Source organism: Bufo bufo, chromosome 7 (assembly GCF_905171765.1).
Source record: "Bufo bufo chromosome 7, aBufBuf1.1, whole genome shotgun sequence".
Taxonomy (NCBI): domain Eukaryota; kingdom Metazoa; phylum Chordata; class Amphibia; order Anura; family Bufonidae; genus Bufo; species Bufo bufo.
The window spans coordinates 182,357,842-182,376,795 of NC_053395.1; the positions used below are offsets into that span (position 1 = coordinate 182,357,842).

At 42.7% G+C, this 18,954-nt stretch overlaps 1 protein-coding gene across 3 annotated transcripts in view; it reads left to right on the forward strand.

Moving 5' to 3' along the window:
- LNPK (lunapark, ER junction formation factor) overlaps positions 1–18,954 on the forward strand; it is a 92,864-nt gene that overhangs the window by 52,161 nt on the left and 21,749 nt on the right. For all 3 annotated transcript variants that reach the window (XM_040439760.1, XM_040439761.1, XM_040439759.1), the window contains 3 exons: positions 1,296–1,336; positions 16,985–17,068; positions 17,907–17,955. In XM_040439760.1, the coding sequence (XP_040295694.1) occupies positions 1,296–1,336; positions 16,985–17,068; positions 17,907–17,955 (174 nt within the window). The remainder of the gene's footprint in view (positions 1–1,295; positions 1,337–16,984; positions 17,069–17,906; positions 17,956–18,954) is intronic.

The window sequence follows — 18,954 nt, forward strand, 5'->3', positions numbered from 1 at the left end:
CCCAAATTGTCTGCTGTACCATAGCTGGGAGTTTATTTTATTTCTATACTCTCTGGCTCCTAAAAACAACAAATAGCCTCTGTGGCAATCTAAAGCTGACTATACAGATGCGAGCTGACAGCTGGCATTACCCCCGACTCTGCAATATATGCAGATTGTGCTTGTTTATTACAATAGGAAAGTGAGGGACAAGACACTGTAAGACCCTCTCACCTCCCACATTAACAAATGATTGGGCAACTTGAAACCTAGCATGCCTGATCTCTCGTTGTGCTGTCAAAGTCCCTATACACATAATAATTTGTACTAAATTGTCAAGTTTAGTAAAATGTTATCTTGTGTCTATGGCCTGCTTAGCTGTTGACAGTCGATATGTTTGCTGTGCATTCAGACTCTAAGTTAAACAGATCACAATCCTTAGTCATTCTAGTGTCTCAAATTGAAATTTTGTCGTAAAGTCTGTAGGGGTCTGGACATTGGCATAAGGTTTTTTTTTTTTTTTTTTTTTTTGTTCTGGTACTTCCATCACTTTGCATGTCTAAGCTCAGGAACCTGCTCACTTCAGCCCTGGCTGTAAACTGGCTACCATGTTATATCAATTCCAGGAATAAATTCCAAATAATTCAACAAAATTGTGTCCTATTAGTACACACAAAACCTGTCCTAATCACACAGGATGAGTTGCTTCACAACACTCAGCTAAAGAGCTGCCTCCTCCTCTCTGCTCTGCTTGTCAGGGATTATGCTCCCGAATACAGCTGATAAGATCTCTGTAGGAATTGAGTTCATGAGGAGACATGAAGTACAGAGAGGACGGACAGGACAGACTGTGGTAATGGAGACTTACATACAAGTGCTGCTCCTCATTACTTCCACCTCCTCTCTGTACTTTATAACTCCTCATGAACTCCATTCCTAGAGAAGTTCAGCTGAAGTTCTTATCAGCTGTATTTGGGATCATAATCCCTGACAAGCAGAGCAGAGAGGAGGATGTGGCAGCTCTTTAGCTTAGTGTTCTGAAGTAAGTTGTCCTCCTGTGTGATTAGGACAGGTTTTGTGTGTACTGATAGGACGGCGGACATTTTATTTCCCCAATAATTTCTCTGTAGACAAAACAAGCCGCTATAACTAATAAAAGGTATTTGAGAATATATTTATAATAAAGTAATATTTAAGTATTTTCATTTTTATTAATTCCTGGAGAACCCCTTTAATTCTCTGTAATGTCCTCCATGATCTTGGAGCTACTTCCTAATCAAATCCACTGAAATTAATTTATTTTATATATATTACAGATGAAGCACTTGAAGACTTAAAAGCACAGAAGAAAAAAATTGTAAGTTTTAAATATTCCACAGTGTGATCTAAAGGCTGTCGGATTGTCAGATATTGTGTTAACGTATTGTCATATAAACATAATGGGGCCCATTATGTAACTTCGGCGTATCCACCGCCGATTCTAAATGTACTGTAAGACCGCTTTCTTGCTGGCTGACATTTAGACAGTTTTCTACGCCATGCCCCCTTTTTTAGACCTGGCGTGAGCGGGTAAGAGGTCACAGATTCTGCCACACTATGGTGTGCGACATAGTCTGCACCAGATATATGCCACAAAAGTGGCATATCTGTTCGTACGGGAGGAAGGGTGCCAATAGTAAGTCTTGAAGAGTTGTTAATTGGTCACTTTTACTTATAATTCTTACCTCTGGTTTTAGGAAGTGCAAATTGAGATATTTCTAACCACGTTAAATCCATATGTGAAAATTGTCTGCACATGGAAAGGATCTGTCATCTTGATATGTTTTTTGCTGCGACATTACTAACTGAAGAACATCATGAATACAATGCACCTTAAACATAAACATGGTCATGTTACTGACAGATCCTTGTTCTCCATCTACCTGATCACGTGTTTTGTCTATTGCCTACTTCAGTATTTCCTTTTGTCATTCTGTAAAATACATTGAGGGACATTTATCAAGACTGGCATTCCCACACAACAGTCTTTGATCCCTGTGCACCGGAGTGACATGCGCCTAGTTTATTAAGGGGCAGATACCTCTTGATAAATTAGTCGCATCTCTGGCACTTTGTGCGCCAGAAACTGACATCTACGCCAGCCAGCTAACCCCTATGCCAGTTTCTAGTGAATCCGGTGGCCGTGTGAAACCCCACCCTCTAAGCCCTGCCCCTTTTCCTCACACTTTAGAAAAGTGACGAGGCAAGTGAAAAGTTGCAAATTACCGCACAATTATAGTGTGCGCCTTGATTTGTGACTTTTCATAAACACTTGAGTAAATGCCCATCATTGTTAATTTAAAAAATATATATTTTTGCAGTATGGACTGGACATTTTGGTGCCATTTAGTGCCATTGTGATATCACATATATTTTAACATTTTGATCCATTTTGATTTTTTTTGTCTCCATTTTGATTTTACGGTCTTTGGTTCCCCTTTCAGTTCTTTGGCTGGCTGCATTGGCCAGTTGTATGTGATAGATTAGGGTTATGTCTCGGCCCCATTCCTTTTCTAAAAGTAGCTGTCTGCCGATGTCCTAACATTTAAAGGAGTTGTCCCATGACATTTAATCCCCTCTCCACGGGATAGGGGATGCATGTCCTCTGCTCTTCTCTAGGGGACTGCCAGAGAGAGCAGAATACAAGCACCTCGGCACAGGAGATGTCTGACCACTGATTCCCTTGCCAGTCACTAGAACGGTGACTTGTGTCCCCCGTTTTAATGGTAAGACCTCTAACTCTATAGGGCTGGCGGGGATAGATGAGCACTTGTACTCAGCTCTTTGGCAACTCCATAAAGTTGAATGGAGCGGTGTACGTGCATCCCCTATGCTATGGATAGGGAATAAGTTGTCAAGGGAAAACCCATGTAATAAAAAATAAAAAAAAAAGAGAAATTACATGCCAATGTTTGTTAATAATTATGGTAGATATTAAGTTAAAGAGCCCAATATTTTGTGTTTATATTATGCTTTTCAGGTTAACACACCAGTTTAGTAGGTAATTCGAGCCAGGTGCTGCTAATAAAGTACAGGATGTACCCCCTCCATGTGAGAGCATAATTTTGTGGGTTGGACTGAATTTAATGCTTCTACCAATGCCAAGTGCAGCGATTTCACGCATCAACTATTGCTGGTCATCTGCTATATTGGAGCTTACAATTAAAAATGGCAACTATCCTGAATGTTCTTCACTGGCAAAATAAATGCTGGTATTACAAATCTCAGATAACCAACCTACAATAATCCATATGCTTCTGTGCAATTGCTAATGATACTGATTAACCTGGCATTGTAATACTAAGACTTTGCAGTAGTGTAGGTGTCGGCTACCTCTGCTACGACAGCTATTGAAACTACAACTTCCAGCATGCACACTTGCCCAGTTGTACTTGGAGCTCCCATAGAAGTTAATGGATCATGCTGGGAGTTGTAGTTTCACAACAGTTAGGCTGGTTTCACACGGGCGTTGCGGAAAAAGATGCGGGTGCGTTGCGGGAACATGCGCGAGTGCAAAACATTGTAATGCGTTTTGCACGCGCGTGAGAAAAATCGGCATGTTTGGTACCCGAACTTTACAGAAGTTCGGATTTGGGTTAGGTGTTGTGTAGATTGTATTATTTTCCCTTATAACATAGTTATAAGGGAAAATAATAGCATTCTTAATACAGAATGCTTAGTACAATAGGGCTGGAGGGGTTAAAAAAATTTATAAATAATTTAACTCGCCTTAATCCACTTGTTCGCGCAGCCCGGCTTCTCTTCTGTCGTCTTTTTTGAGGCATAGGACCTTTGATGACGTCGCTGCGCTCATTACATGGTCCATCACATGATCTTTTACCATGGTGATGGATCATGTGACGGACCATGTGATGAGCTTAGTGACTCCATCAAAGGTCCTTTTCCTGTGCACAGCAAAGAAGAAGACAGAAGAGAAGCCGGGCTGCGTAAACAAGTGGATTAAGGTGAGTTAAATTATTATTTTTTTTTTTTAAACCCCTTCGCCCCTATTGTACTATGCATTCTGTATTAAGAATGCTATTATTTTCCCTTATAACCATGTTATAAGGCAAAATAATAATGATCGGGTCCCCATCCTGATCGTCTCCTACCAACCGTGCGTGAAAATCGCACTTGCTTGAGATTTTCACGCAGCCCCATTCACTTCTTTGGGGCCTGCGTTGCGTGAAAAACGCACAATATAGAACATGCTGCGATTTTCACGCAACGCACAAGTGATGCGTGAAAATCACCGCTCATGTGCACAGCCCCATAGAAATGAATGGGTCCGGATTCAGTGCGGGTGCAATGCGTTCACCTCACGCATTGCACCCGCGTGGAAATCTTGCCGGTGTGAAAGGCGCCTTAAAGTTCTGGGGGTTGCTTACCCGTGCAATAGTGTGTAGCTGCATATACTACAATTCCGCTCAAAAATCCACTTGCTGATTTTTGACACTGCTTTGCCCCAGATCTTGCCCTTTTGCATTTCGTCAAAAACAGCTTTTGAACACTGAAAAAAAAAAAAAAGAAAACTAGAAACCGCTTGTTTTTTTTTTTACATACTGCATGCTTTATTTTTAATTGTGTTTTTATAAAATAAATGTGTAGATTTTTTTTTTCTCTTTTAACCGCCTAACGCAGGATTGCGGTCCGGAGGCGGCAGCCCTGCGCTCAGCGACGCATATACGCGGCATCTTGCGTGAGCCGGGATTTCCTGTGAACGCGCGCACACAGGCGCGCGCGTTCACAGGATCGGAAGGTAAGAGAGTGGATATCCAGCCTGCCAGCGGCGATCGTTCGCTGGCAGGCTGGAGATGCGATTTTTTTTAACCTCTAACAGGTATATTAGACGCTGTTTTGATAACAGCGTCTAATATACCTGCTACCTGGTCCTCTGGTGGTCCCTTTTGCTTGGATCGACCACCAGAGGACACAGGTAGCTCAGTAAAGTAGCACCAAACACCACTACACTACACCTCCCCCCCTGTCACTTATTAACCCCTTATGAACCACTGATCACCCCATATAGACTCCCTGATCACCCCCCTGTCATTAATCACCCCCCTGTAAGGCTCCATTCAGACGTCCGTATGATTTTTACAGATCCACGGATACATGGATCGGATCCGCAAAACGCATACGGACGTCTGAATGGAGCCTTACAGGGGGGTGATCAATGACAGGGGGGTGATCACCACATATACACTCCCTGATCACCCCCTGTCATTGATCACCCCCCTGTTATTGATCACCCCCCTGTAAGGCTCCATTCAGATGTCCGTATGATTTTTACGGATCCACGGATACATGGATCGGATCCGCAAAACACATACGGACGTCTGAATGGAGCCTTACAGGGGGGTGATCAATGACAGGGGGGTGATCACCCATATAGACTCCCTGATCACCCCCTGTCATTGATCACCCCCCTGTAATAAGGCTCCATTCAGACGTCCGTATGATTTTTACGGATCCACGGATACATGGATCGGATCCGCAAAACACATACGGATGTCTGAATGGAGCCTTACAGGGGTGGATAACCCATATAGACTCCCTGATCACCCCCCTGTCATTGATCACCTCCCTGTAAGGCTCCATTCAGACATTTTTTTTGGCCCAAGTTAGCGGAAATTTATTTATTTATTTTTTTCTTACAAAGTCTCATATTCCACTAACTTGTGTCAAAAAAAAAAATCTCACATGAACTCACCATACCCCTCACGTAATCCAAATGTGTAAAAATTTTTAGACATTTATATTCCAGACTTCTTCTCACGCTTTAGGGCCCCTAAAATGCCAGGGCAGTATAAATACCCCACATGTGACCCCATTTCGGAAAGAAGACACCCCAACGTATTCCGTGAGGGGCATATTGAGTCCATGAAAGATTGAAATTTTTGTCCCAAGTTAGCGGAAAGGGAGACTTTGTGAGAAAATACAAAAAAAAAAATCAATTTCCGCTAACTTGTGCCAAAAAAAAAAAAATTTCTATGAACTCGCCATGCCCCTCATTGAATACCTTGGGGTGTCTTCTTTCCAAAATGGGGTCACATGTGGGGTATTTATACTGCCCTGGCATTTTAGGGGCCCGAAAGCGTGAGAAGAAGTCTGGGATCCAAATGTCTTTGCGCATCTAGGCTGCAAAAAAGTGTCACACATCTGGTATCGCCGTACTCAGGAGAAGTTGGGGAATGTGTTTTGGGGTGTCATTTTACATATACCCATGCTGGGTGAGATAAATATCTTGGTCAAATGCCAACTTTGTATAAAAAAAATGGGAAAAGTTGTCTTTTGCCAAGATATTTATCTCACCCAGCATTGGGTATATGTAAAATGACACCCCAAAACACATTCCCCAACTTCTCCTGAGTACGGTGATACCACATGTGTGACACTTTTTTCAGACTAGGTGGGCAAAGGGGCACACATTCCAAAGAGCACCTTTCGGATTTCACAGGTCATTTTTTACACATTTTGATTTCAAACTACTTACCACACATTAGGGCCCCTAGAAAATGACAAAGTCCTCATATTCCACTAACTTGTGACAAAAAATAAAAAATTCTAGGAACTCGCCATGCCCCTCACGGAATACCTTGGGGTGTCTTCTTTCCAAAATGGGGTCACTTGTGGGGTAGTTATACTGCCCTGGAAATTTAGGGGCCCTAATGTGTGCGAAGTAGTTTGAAATCAAAATCTGTAAAAAATGGCCGGTGAAATCCTAAAGGTGCTCTTTGGAATGTGGGCCCCTTTGCCCACCTAGGCTGCAAAAAAGTGTCACACATCTGGTATCGCCGTTCTCAGGAGAAGTTGGGGAATGTGTTTTGGGGTGTCATTTTACATATACCCATGCTGGGTGAGATATGCTGAATCCAATTGAGCACATCTGGGACATCATGTCTCGCTCTATCCACCAACGTCACGTTGCACCACAGACTGTCCAGGAGTTGGCAGATGCTTTAGTCCAGGTCTGGGAGGAGATCCCTCAGGAGACCGTCCGCCACCTCATCAGGAGCATGTACAGGCATTGTAGGGAGGTCATACAGGCACGTGGAGGCCACACACACTACTGAGCCTCATTTTGACTTGTTTTAAGGACATTACATCAAAGTTGGATCAGCCTGTAGTGTGTTTTTCCACTTTAATTTTGAGTGCGACTCCAAATCCAGACCTCCATGGGTTGAAAATTTGATTTCCATTTTTTACTTTGTGTGATTTTGTTGTCAGCACATTCAACTATGTAAAGAAGAATATTTAATTAATTCAGATCTAGGATGTGTTATTTTTGTGTTCCCTTTATTTTTTTGAGCAGTGTATTTTATACACACACACTCCCACCCCCTCTGTAAACAAGGTCTAGGGCTAAAGAGAACTAGTGCAGAATTATATATTTTATTTGATAGAGATATATATATATATATTTCTTTAGCCCTAGACCTGTAGTTTACATATGGCGACTTCTCATCAGTTTGAGGATCTTCAAGCACAACTTCTTGGGAGTCTTACAAATGAAATAAAGATTTTACAGCTCTCACAGAAAATGAAGCTTTAACCTTTTAAGACAAGCGGGCAAGTTTCCGAAATGTTTTCCTCTTATTGAGTTTTCACAGCATTTGGAGCAAGCTAATTGCTTCTGCTAATAAATAATCTACAATCGATGCTGACAGCAGTTAATTGGCACCGAGACTTTATTCAGCAAAGCGCTTGGCTAACGACCTTCTTTAAATTAATAGCATTAAATGGTACGAGGAAATAAATCTGAGAAATTGCCTGTCATTTGCTGTCATGTCTAATAACTTCCGATAATGATGGCTGATAGATTTTTGCAGATTTCATTATTGAAGTTGCTGCATGTAATTATTCTCCTCATTATATGTAAACAATTAGCAACATTTGGTGTTTCCTTGCAATAAAGCCGTTAAATACCAACGATACATTTCTATCCTTTCTTTTAAAGAGCTTTAGTAGCGGAAGATCTGAGAAAGGAGTACTGCTCTGTATTACGTGAGATGCTTGTAGAGTAGGTATTATCTCTGGAAATGGCCTAGATTCAGCTCTGCTAATGCTGACTGTTTTCTGTTATTTAAAGCCTACTTGTGCTAAGGACACATTTAACAAGTATCTATCACAACGGGTTAATGTCGTTTATTAATGAAAAAAATCACCTGCTTTGTTCCTGCGTCCATGATGGGGACAGTTGGCTGTGACATGCTCTTAGGGCTGATTCATGTGATTGGCCTGAGAAACGCGGACTGTGTGTCAGCAGCATCTCCCAGACCAATCACGTCGCCCCCTGACCTGAACTGACTGCATTAGGCCTCCTGCACACCACCGTAGGTGTCCTGTTGCCGTATTGCAGATCCACAATACATGGGCACTGTTCCATTTGCATTCCGCATCACGGATGCGGACCCATTGACTTGAATGGGTCCGCAAATCCGGAGATGCGGAACGGAAGCACTACGGAGTGCTTCTGTGGTGTTCTGTTCCGTGCTTCCGTTCCGCAAGAAGATTGAACCTGTTCTATAGTTTTGTGGAACGAACGGATCGCGAACCCCATTTAAGTGAATGGGCCTGCGATCTGCATGCGGCTGGCCCACGTTCGTGTGCAGGAGGCCTTATAGTGATTTATGATAGTAAGTTCCTATCTAATTGTGGGTCTTTTGTACTGTACTCATGATAATGTGAGCACAGAAAAAGACAAGTAGTGTATGTATATGTGTGTGTGTATGTGTGTGTGTGTGTATATATATATATATATATATATATATATATATATATATATATATATATATATAATGTAAATATATATTAGTAAATATTGTATTTTTTCACTTTATAAGACACACCTTTTAGAGTAGGGAAATTAAATAAGAAAAAAAATACTTTTCGTCAGCCCCCTATCAGAGTTAAAATTAAATAAATTAACTTTCTGCTCCTTCTCTGCTGCCTCTCTGAAGATCTGATGTTCTATCCAGCACTCACTGCTCCCTGGTCTTCCCCGGACCCGCGCTGCACTGTGACCTGGCTGTGTACAATGTCAAGTCATAGTTCGCACACTACGTCCTAAAGCTGTACACAGTCGGGACATTTGCAGCGCCCGGATGAAGACCAGGGAGCGGCGAGTACTGGCAGTGCTACAGTCACCGCTCCCTGCACCTCCTGCATACTAGTGAGCGCTATCATGATGAAAGCCTCACTAGTATTTGCTTTGTAAGAAACATTGCCATTTTTCCTCTACTTTTGGAGGAAATTCTTATAAAGCGTAAAATATGGTGTGTGTGTATTGTATATGTTCACACACAATCCCTTTTCCAGAGCACTTTTCCTCAGTCTCTGGTTTCAGCCCCCTCGATCTCTGAACCAAACGGCAGCAGAAACAGTTGTTATCCCTTCAAAAGGAAAAAAACATAGTGCAGACCCACAAGTAAAAGTATTCTCTGTGTTTTTATTATACTTACAAAGTCTGTTCTTTCAACATTGCACATAAAAAATGGTTTTCCTGCCCGACCCGGGTTTCGCTACCTGCTTCGTCTGCCAGAGCATTGTGGAGCTGCAGAGAGAAGTTAAACGTTTAAATAACTTTTCAGCGGAAACTGCTGGGGTGCAAAGGAACCGTAACCAGCAGCGGGGACCAGTTAAGTAAGAGCCCCACTGGGGGTTTGTTGGTGTATTCTAGCACAATACAAATGTTGCTCTCTGGCCTCCAAATGGTTAAAAATACATTTATTTCTTTATATATTATTTATTTTATACTCTCCTCTCCAGTCTCCCACTATTGCCATTCTGAATGTGCCCGGGTCACCGCTGTGCTCCACTTCCTGCTTTTTGTTCTTAACATTGCTGGGAATGCTGCTAAGCCAATCACAGGGGGCAGAGATCGCCTGTCTCAGCCACTGATTTGACTAAGTGGTATTCCCATTGCAATTTCTTGCAATGTCGAGAACAGGAGCTTGAATGGGAGCTCAGTAGAGACCAGCGGCAGGGCATTGGTGAGGTCAGTGTAAGCTATGAAACGGAGTTATGATCGTGCTGAAATACCTCTTTAATATTAATTGATTTAAGCAGGTCATGTCAAACAGGAAATGAATATGTACTTCCTGAAACGTTATTTAACTTTTATTTGTTTGTGCTCAGTGAAACACATGCTGGTCTCATAGATGCACAGCTTATTACTCTACATAATATGTGCCCCTTAAAGGGGTTGTCGGGGATTGGGAAGATTGGTGTGTGTGGACAACTGTGCCCTAAATTTTACACTCATGCCTCTCCTACCTTTACCAAACAATTCTTATGCCACTTTTGCCATTGAAAAAATCCCAGCCGGAAGTGCCGTTTTTCTTAGTCAGTGACGTACCGGTTCCCTTTCTGCCGAGCGAAGCCTCCTCTTCCGCCCAGCAGTGAGCCCGATGATGTCACCAGCACTGATGGGCGGGCTTTAGCGCTGCCCTAGCCTGTAAAATGGCTATGGCAGAGCTAAAGCCCGCCCATCATAGCCGGTGATGTCACCGAACACACTGCTGGGCGGAAGCCTCTGCCCGGTAGTTTGTTATGGTAAACAAAAGAGCCCTTGCCCTGTGCGATCCTGCTCAGGGCAAGGGAGGGCATCGGAGCATGAACTGCTCCGATGCTAACCTTAGGGGGGCTGCCTGGATGAAATTATGGGTATGTCCGGGTTCAGCTCTGAACCCGGACAACCCCTTTAAGTAAGTAGGATTGAGGCAGGACATGGTTTTCAGCTTCTGAAATGTGTTCAAAGGTTTCCATTCGCAGACTACAAGCAGATATCTTTTAAAATGAAATTTGAATGAATATTTTCAAGCTACATTATTATACACTAAAGTTAAAGAGGACCTTTCACCGATCCTGACATTGTGAACGAAGTATCATGACATATACAGCAGCGCCCAGGGATCTCACTGCACTTACTATTATCCCTGGGCACCGCTCCGTTCTCCCGTTATGTCCTCCGGTATGTTCGGGGACTTGGTTATAGTAGGCGGAGACTTAGGGGACTTGGTTATAGTAGGCGGAGTCTGCCCTTGTTCTGCTGGGCGTTTCCTTCTCCTAGGCTGTAGCGCTGGCCAATCGCAGCGCAGAGCTCACAGCCTGGGAGCAGAACAAGGGCAGACTCAGGGGACTTGGTTATAGTAGGCGGAGTCTGCCCTTGTTCTGCTGGGCGTTTCCTTCTCCTAGGCTGTAGCGCTGGCCAATCGCAGCGCAGAGCTCACAGCCTGGGAGCAGAACAAGGGCAGACTCCACCTACTATAACCAAGTCCCCTAAGTCTCTGCCTACTATAACAAAGTTCCCGAACATACCGGAGGACATAACGGGAGAACGGAGCGGCGCCCAGGGATAATAGTAAGTGCAGTGAGATCCCTGGGCGCCGCTCTACATGTCATGATACTTAGTTCACAATGTCAGGATCGGTGAAAGGTCCTCTTTAACCGGTCATCAGATTTCAACTTGCTAAACTGCTATAACAGCTATATAGGGGCTAGAGAGACTTTTCAGAATATGTCTATGTATAGCATCCGTAGTGACAAATACCCTAGCTTAGAAATGGACGCTTTCACAGCTCCTGCTAGGTGTCATTGACACCTATGACTTCTCCTGTGTCATTCCTTGTCCCCTGAAAAGCCATCGATAAATTAAAGATGGGATAAGGGGGCTATCAATATCACAGGACACTTGAATACTGAAGAAGCACCGAGTAGAAACTTAGTCATTTGTACACAATACAAGAGGTATATATGGATTTATTCTGAAACTGCTCAAGCCCCCCCATATAGGAGTCGTGGGTCAAAACAGAATTTGGGTTAGTTTTTACGTTTTTTATTTTTATGTTTGTACATAACTGGAACAGTCTTGGGGCTTAATCCATGTGTAATTGTTTCCTAATCTGATCCTTGTCTCATAACCAGAGAAAAAAATGTTCCAAAAAGAGAGATTAGAAGCTATTAGGCTGTAAGCTGAGAGCCACGTCCTATACACTAAAGGCATTAGACTTTTTTAAATTGAGAACCTGGTCTATGATTAACTATTTTGAGCAAAGCTGAAGTTGTATTAATGCAAGTGTATACGTCCATACTGTACAACTTTCCTGATTTTAAGATTCATCTTTTCTCCAGCAGCTTGCACAACCTGTTCCTGTCTTCCCAGTTATAATAGACAGGTGTATATATACATTGCAGAAATGGGATAATGTTTAGTACTTTCTTAACTCTGGCTTGGGGGAAACAAATACAAAAACACATTAAACTGTAGGCTATCAAATGATCTGTCTGAAGTAAAGATCAGATGCATCACACGAGGTCAGTGACTGGCTGCAGGGGGCACATGTTGTCAACAAGATGTCACCGCTGCAGCCAGGTAAATTAAAGCCTGGTCGGAGTTGCGGGTGGGATCTGTCAGGAAAGTACTTGCCTGTTCTTTAATTCCGGCGAATCCTATGCGTTATTTGTTTCCTCCTGAAACTGGATAACCATTTTTAAGCAAGCTAATTGTTCTGAAATACTTTGTGTAGAACTCCCAACATTAAATGAGTAAAAGAGAGGGTTTTACATGACTATACTATTGGACTAGCCTTGGGATAGGCTAACCATATCACACTGGTGGGGATCTGATTCCAGGCACCTTCACAGATCAGCTGATTGAACAGACCAGGCGTCCCCTCCATTTTTACATGATGCAGAATGGGACGGAGCTGCTGTGAACTGTAAGGGGCTGTTCATGTGACATTTTAGCGATCCACTGGGCTGTCTGCCAGGAGATATGTTTGAGTATCTGAAAATGGTATTCGGATGTATCCCTCAGAAGATTTACTTTGTTGGAGCAAAGGGAGTCCAAAAGATTAAATGTTGGACTCCATTTGACCAGAAAGTAGGTAAAATGAAGTTTAAATTAAATTCTCTTTGCTTTACTGAAGTGAATGGATTTGTTGAGGGACATGTTTGAATACCCTTTTCAGTTATTGAAGCATGTTCCCCTGGCAGAAATCCCAGTGGAGAGCTAAAGCGTAATGCGAACAGCCCCTAATACCACATACAGCCACTACCAGTAGGAAAGGCCATCTATTGCCCATAGCAGTCCTTCATCATCCAGGAATTAATGCTATAACGGCCCTACAGGCTACCGGTGTCGTCATTTTCGTAAATGTAGCATAGATCTTTCTTTTTTTTTTTTTTTTTTGCGCCTATTCATTGTTTATGGGATGATATCATATATTGTGTAATGTGTAAAGTTTGTATGAAAAGCTTTTACTTCTTGTTACCTTTTGATCTGTGGTGTTAGGCTCTGAATGTTTAGGTTACTATACTGCGGGAGCAAGTTAAAATCGTGTCACGGGGAGTATTCTATAGCACCTTACCCTCTAATACTTTGCCTCCATCATAAGTACATACAGCATAGCATGTAAATAATATCACAGTAATATGACCCATTATTCACACCAGACTGGTAAATGCAGTACTGATTAAGTCAAGCTAGAGGTGAATAAATACCAATTATATCAAATAGCTTATGGTTAACGTTCTCTCTGATTTGTAGTGTGTGTGTGTGTGTATTTATTTATTTATTTTTAAATTAGCTTTTTCCCTTTTTTTTATTTTTTTATTTTTTTATCAAGCTCAGACAAGCATTAAGTAGGTTATCCAAACCCTATAATGGCCCCTCACACAGGTTGTACTTGCCTTGCTCCCCGGCATCTCCCCGTCATGTGGATCTAAACATCCGGGGGTGGGGAAGCCGCCAATAGCAGGCCGCTACGGGAACGAGCCTCCCCAGCATTGCGGGTGACGCTAGGGAGGCTCGTCCCCATCGTGGCCTGCTATTGGCTGCCCTCTGAGCCCTTCCCCCCTCCCCCCCCCACTGGATGTTTTGATCCGCGCAATGGGGAGATGCAGTGGCGGGCATCAGGAGCGACATTGATGCCAGGGAGCAAGGTAAGTACAACCTGTGTGAGGGGCCCGGGCATTATAGGGGTTGGATAACCCCTTTTAAAGCTTCTTCCGGCTGTGATACATTTCTGTAGAGTTTGCCTCTGTGACATCTTTGACTCTTTGCTTTTCCACCACATGCCTCTCATGCTAGTCCAGCGGGCTGCTTGTTGTCTACTATGTAATGCTCACATCCACATGTTAGATGTAAATTAGCTTGTCTCTCATGTCAAATACTTTGGAGACAGCAAAAGAACCGCACCGCAATAAGGGTTGTCACGATAACAAAATTTTGATTCGATTTCAACACCATAAAAAAAGTATTGGGATACTCTATACTATTTGATATCACGCGAAAAAAATCGCCAAAAAAGCCACGTACATTCCGCATTTTATGGAACGTCCGACCCATAATAGAGTAGTCCTATCCTATTTTTGGGGGGGGGGACAAGGTGAGTAAAAAATTGCGAAATTGCACGGTTTTGATTTTACGGCGTCTACGCATAGGAGATTTTATTTTATTTTTTTAATATACTTTAATAGTTAGGACTTTTCGGACGTGGCGATATGTAATATGTTTTATTGTTTATATATTTTATATGTAAAATTGGGAAAGGTGGTGATTTAAACTTAATATTTTGGCTTTTTTACTTTTTCTTTACTTTTATTTAATAATTATTAGCCCCCTTAGGGGCTAGAACCTGGGATCCCTTGTACTATTCACCCTAATAGAGCTCCATTAGGGTGAATAGGACTTTACGCTGTCTCTCCTGCCCTGTGCTTTGTGCACACGGCAGCAGGGAGCTTACCATGGCAGCCAAGGCTTCAGTAGCGTCTTGGCTGCCATGGTAACCGATTGGAGCCCTGCTGGGAGGGAGAGACTCTCTCCTTCTCCACTGTGCTGCTGAGGAGAACATGGTGCGTGCTGAGAGCAGTGTGTGCCATGTTCTCTGATACTAGGCTGCGCAGTAGCACAGCCTAGTATCTGTAAAGGGCAAATCCCGGTATCCAATCGATCCGGGTACAAAAGTATCGATAATTCGATACCTGGTGCAACCCTAACCACAATGGTCATTGCTGATTTCCAGCACAAGAAGAAACACGAAGGCCTCTTTCACACGGGCGAGAATTCCGTGCGGGTGCAATGCGTGAGGTGAACGCATTGCACCCGCACTGACTCTGGACCCATTTACTCCTTTGGGGCTGTGCACATGAGCGGTGATTTTCACGCATCACTTGTACGTTGCGTGAAAAACGCACAATATAGAGCATGCTGCGATTTTTCACGCAACGTAGAAGTGAATGGGGCTGCGTGATGTTTGCTAGGTGACTATCGGGATGGGGACCCGATCTTTTATTATTTTCCCTTATAACATGTTTATAAGGGAAAATAATAGCATTCTTAATACAGAATGCTAAGTAAATTAGGGATGGAGGGGTTAAATATATATATATATATATATATATATATATATATATATATATATATATATTTTAAATAAATTAAACTCTCCTCATCCACTTGTTCGCGCAGCCCAGCTCGTCTTCCTTCTTTGAGGACCTGGGAGGAAAAGGACCTTTGGTGACGTCACTGCGCTCATCACATGGTCCATCACAAAGGTCCTTTTCCTCCCAGGTCCTCAAAGAAGAAGAAAGAAGATGAGCTGGGCTGCGCGAACAAGTGGATGAGGTGAGTTTAATAATTTTTTTTTTTTTTTTTTTTTTAAGCACTCCATCCCTAATTTACTCAGGATTCTGTGTTAAGAATGTTATTATTTTCCCTTATAACCATGTTATAAGGGAAAATAATAAAATCTACACAACACCGATCCCAAACCCGGACTTCTGCGGATGCGTTGCGTCTGCGATCAGGGAAAATCGTGCAAGCAGGTACACAATTGCAGTCAGTTTTGATTGCGTTCCAATGTTCCGTTTTTATCGCGCGGGTGCAATGCGTTTTGCACGCGTGTGATAAAAAAAACTGACTGTGGTACCCAGACCCGAACCCGGACTTCTTCACTGAAGTTCGGGTTTGGGATCGGTGTTCTGTATATTTTTTATTATTTTCCATTATAACATGGTTATAATGGAAAATAATAGCATTATTTAATTCAGAATGCTAAGTAAAAGGTCTATTGTGGGGTAAAAAAATAAATAATGTTACTCGCCTCATCCACTTGATCGCGCAGTCGGGCTAGTCTTCTTTCTTCTTCTTGCAGGACCTGGCTGGAAAAGGACATTTGGTGACGCCATCGTGCTTACCACGATAGAACCTTCTATCTTCTTTCAGCAGGACTTGCGCTGACGTCACCGCGCTCACCACGTGGTGAGCGCTAAAACGTCACCGAAGGTCCTTTTCCAGCCAGGTCCTGAAAGAAGCTGAGCCCGACTGCGCGATCAAGTGGATGAGGCAAGTTAAATTTATTTATTTATTTTTTAACCCTATTTTACTTAGGATTCTGAATTAAATAATGCTATTATTTTCCATTATAACTATGTTATAATTGAAAATAATAAAGTAAATGGGGTCCTGAGTAACTCATCCCTCGTCTCCTTAGCAACCATGCGTGAAAATCGCATTGCGTCACCACATACTTGCGGATGCTTGCGATTTTCACGCATCCCCATTCATTTCTATGGGGCCTGCGTTGCATGAAAAACGCAGAAATTGCACAAGTGATGCGTGAAAATCACCGCTCATCTGAACAGCCCCATTGAAGTGAATGGGTCCTGCTTCAGTGCGGGTGCAATTTGTTCACCTCACGCGTTGCACCCGCGCGAAATTCTCGCCCGTGTGTCTAGCATCTCTACTCAGTCTTTTAAACTACCTATAGTTCTAGTGCATGTGATCCAGTGTGTATGGAGGTAGTGGAGGGCAGGAAAAGTGCAGCCTGTAGGCAGCGGTTTACAGATGTGCGTAGACTTCTGGACAGGGTGTGTTAACTCGTTAGCTGTTTGACTTGTCTTTAAATGTTTGTAACAAATAAACTTCAACCCTATTTATCTAATGTGTCTTGTATTTCAGCTCGAGGAAGTAATGGAAACAGAAACTTACAAAGCAGCTAAACTGATTCTTGAACGCTTTGATCCAGATTCAAGGAAAATCAAGGTAAAGTTTATTCGTAAGGGACATTACACTGGTCAACTACAAATAGTATTTTTTTTTTCTCTTCCTTTTTTATTTTTCTTGGGAGTTCCCAGTCTCCTACAGCGATTAGTCTACCTGTCAAGTTTTCCTGTCACTTCAGTCCCCATGCTCCCACTGCGTTCCATTGTTTACAACCTGAACTTCCAGGTTGTGGGTGTAGATGAGCAGCAGCCACAACACTATACCTTTCCCTGGGCTGAAAACTCCACCCACTCCACACTCCACCCTCCCCTCGCTGTCTCCTCCCACACAGCTGTCTCCTCCCACACAGTTTCGATATGACGAGCAGTGGACTCCGCCTTCCCTGCTTGTAGATTGAGAGCATCGAGCAGCCCATTCCAAGATCACATGGGTCTGACATCACGACCGTTCGGGCAGGGATTCTGTGAGAGGGGATCATCATGGGAGGCCTGGTCGTGATGTCAGAGGAAATAGTCTCCACAGACAACACAGTCATGTGACCTCTCTCCTGAGACAGAAAAAGTAGTGCAAGTACATTAGTGAGTTGCAGGGGAAGCACAGGCAAAGGGATGAGTTTATACCTGGATAACCCCTTTGAGTAGTTTTATTTTTATTTTTACTTTCCATATTCAGCTTCTTGTTAATGGGTAATATATGAAATGCCTTCCTGTGAAGACTGATCTCACTTGCATTTATTGCAGGACAATTAGGGCAGAAATATTAGTTTTAGTTTTCTTATTAGTTTTCTTTTTGGCCTGAGGTTGCTGTGCAGTTTATCTGCTGGATATTTTAGCCATTATTTACTGATGATTTATTGTATTTTCTTTCACTATTAAAGGAACTTGAATCTCCTGCTGGCGTTCCTAGCACTCCAAAGCCCGGCCAAGGTACTTGAAATCTTATCTGTATGTGCTGTGCTTTGTTCTAAAAAAAAAAAAAAAAGTTGTTGTTCTCGTAGCAAGCAATGAGTTTACTGCCTTTTTTTTTTTTTTTTTTTACACTGTATTTTGAAAATGCAAGCTAGATTCTGGTAGGCAACACAGATTTTATAAATTTGTACAATAGTTTCTATGCACAAATCTCACTGTGTGTTGCTTTTGATTTGTGCATGTGATCAGCATTTTAACATTTCCCCTTACCCTATCAATATGGGGCTCAAGCTTGAGCATGCGCCCTGCATCTCCATTCATTCTCTATGGGACTACTGGAGATAGTACAGCAATCTGCCATCTTGGGCAGTTCCATATATAATGAATGCTTGACTTGCCATTCCATTAGGCCAGTGGAGCGGGATCCCTGTTCTCAGGATCGTTGGGCAGTCCCAGTTGTTAGACCCCCACAATCAGTTATTCTACATCAGTGGATAGGAGTTAAAGGGGTAGTACAGAGAGTACATGTAACCAAGATAGGACATCAATATCTGATTGGTTAGGGACAGACTCCTGGCACCCCTGCCCATCAGCTGTTTGAAGAGGAGGCCGCGCTTGTACGAACGCCACTTCCTCTTCAAGATTACACTGCGTGCCGTCTCGGAAGTCTCAGTGTAATTACAAGTGCTTGTTCCATTCGGCTGAGGATAGGTCATCAATATGTACTCTCTGCACAACCTCTTTAACGTTTAGTAACTGGAACAGCCCTTTAAAAGTTCCTAATGAGCTGTCTGACCTGCGCATATGCACTTTGAAAGCTTTACATGTAATATTGCATAACTTCCCTGTTAATGGCATCAGTGTAACGTCATTTAAAATGTGTTCTTGTGATAATTGTGTGTCCTTGTGTAATGTGGTAAGTTGTTCAGGTGTAATTACAGTGAGCTTTGGAAGAATATCTTGGCACAAGAGGAGTTTGTGAAACCTTTAAAGAATTGATGTTTAATAATTTCTGCA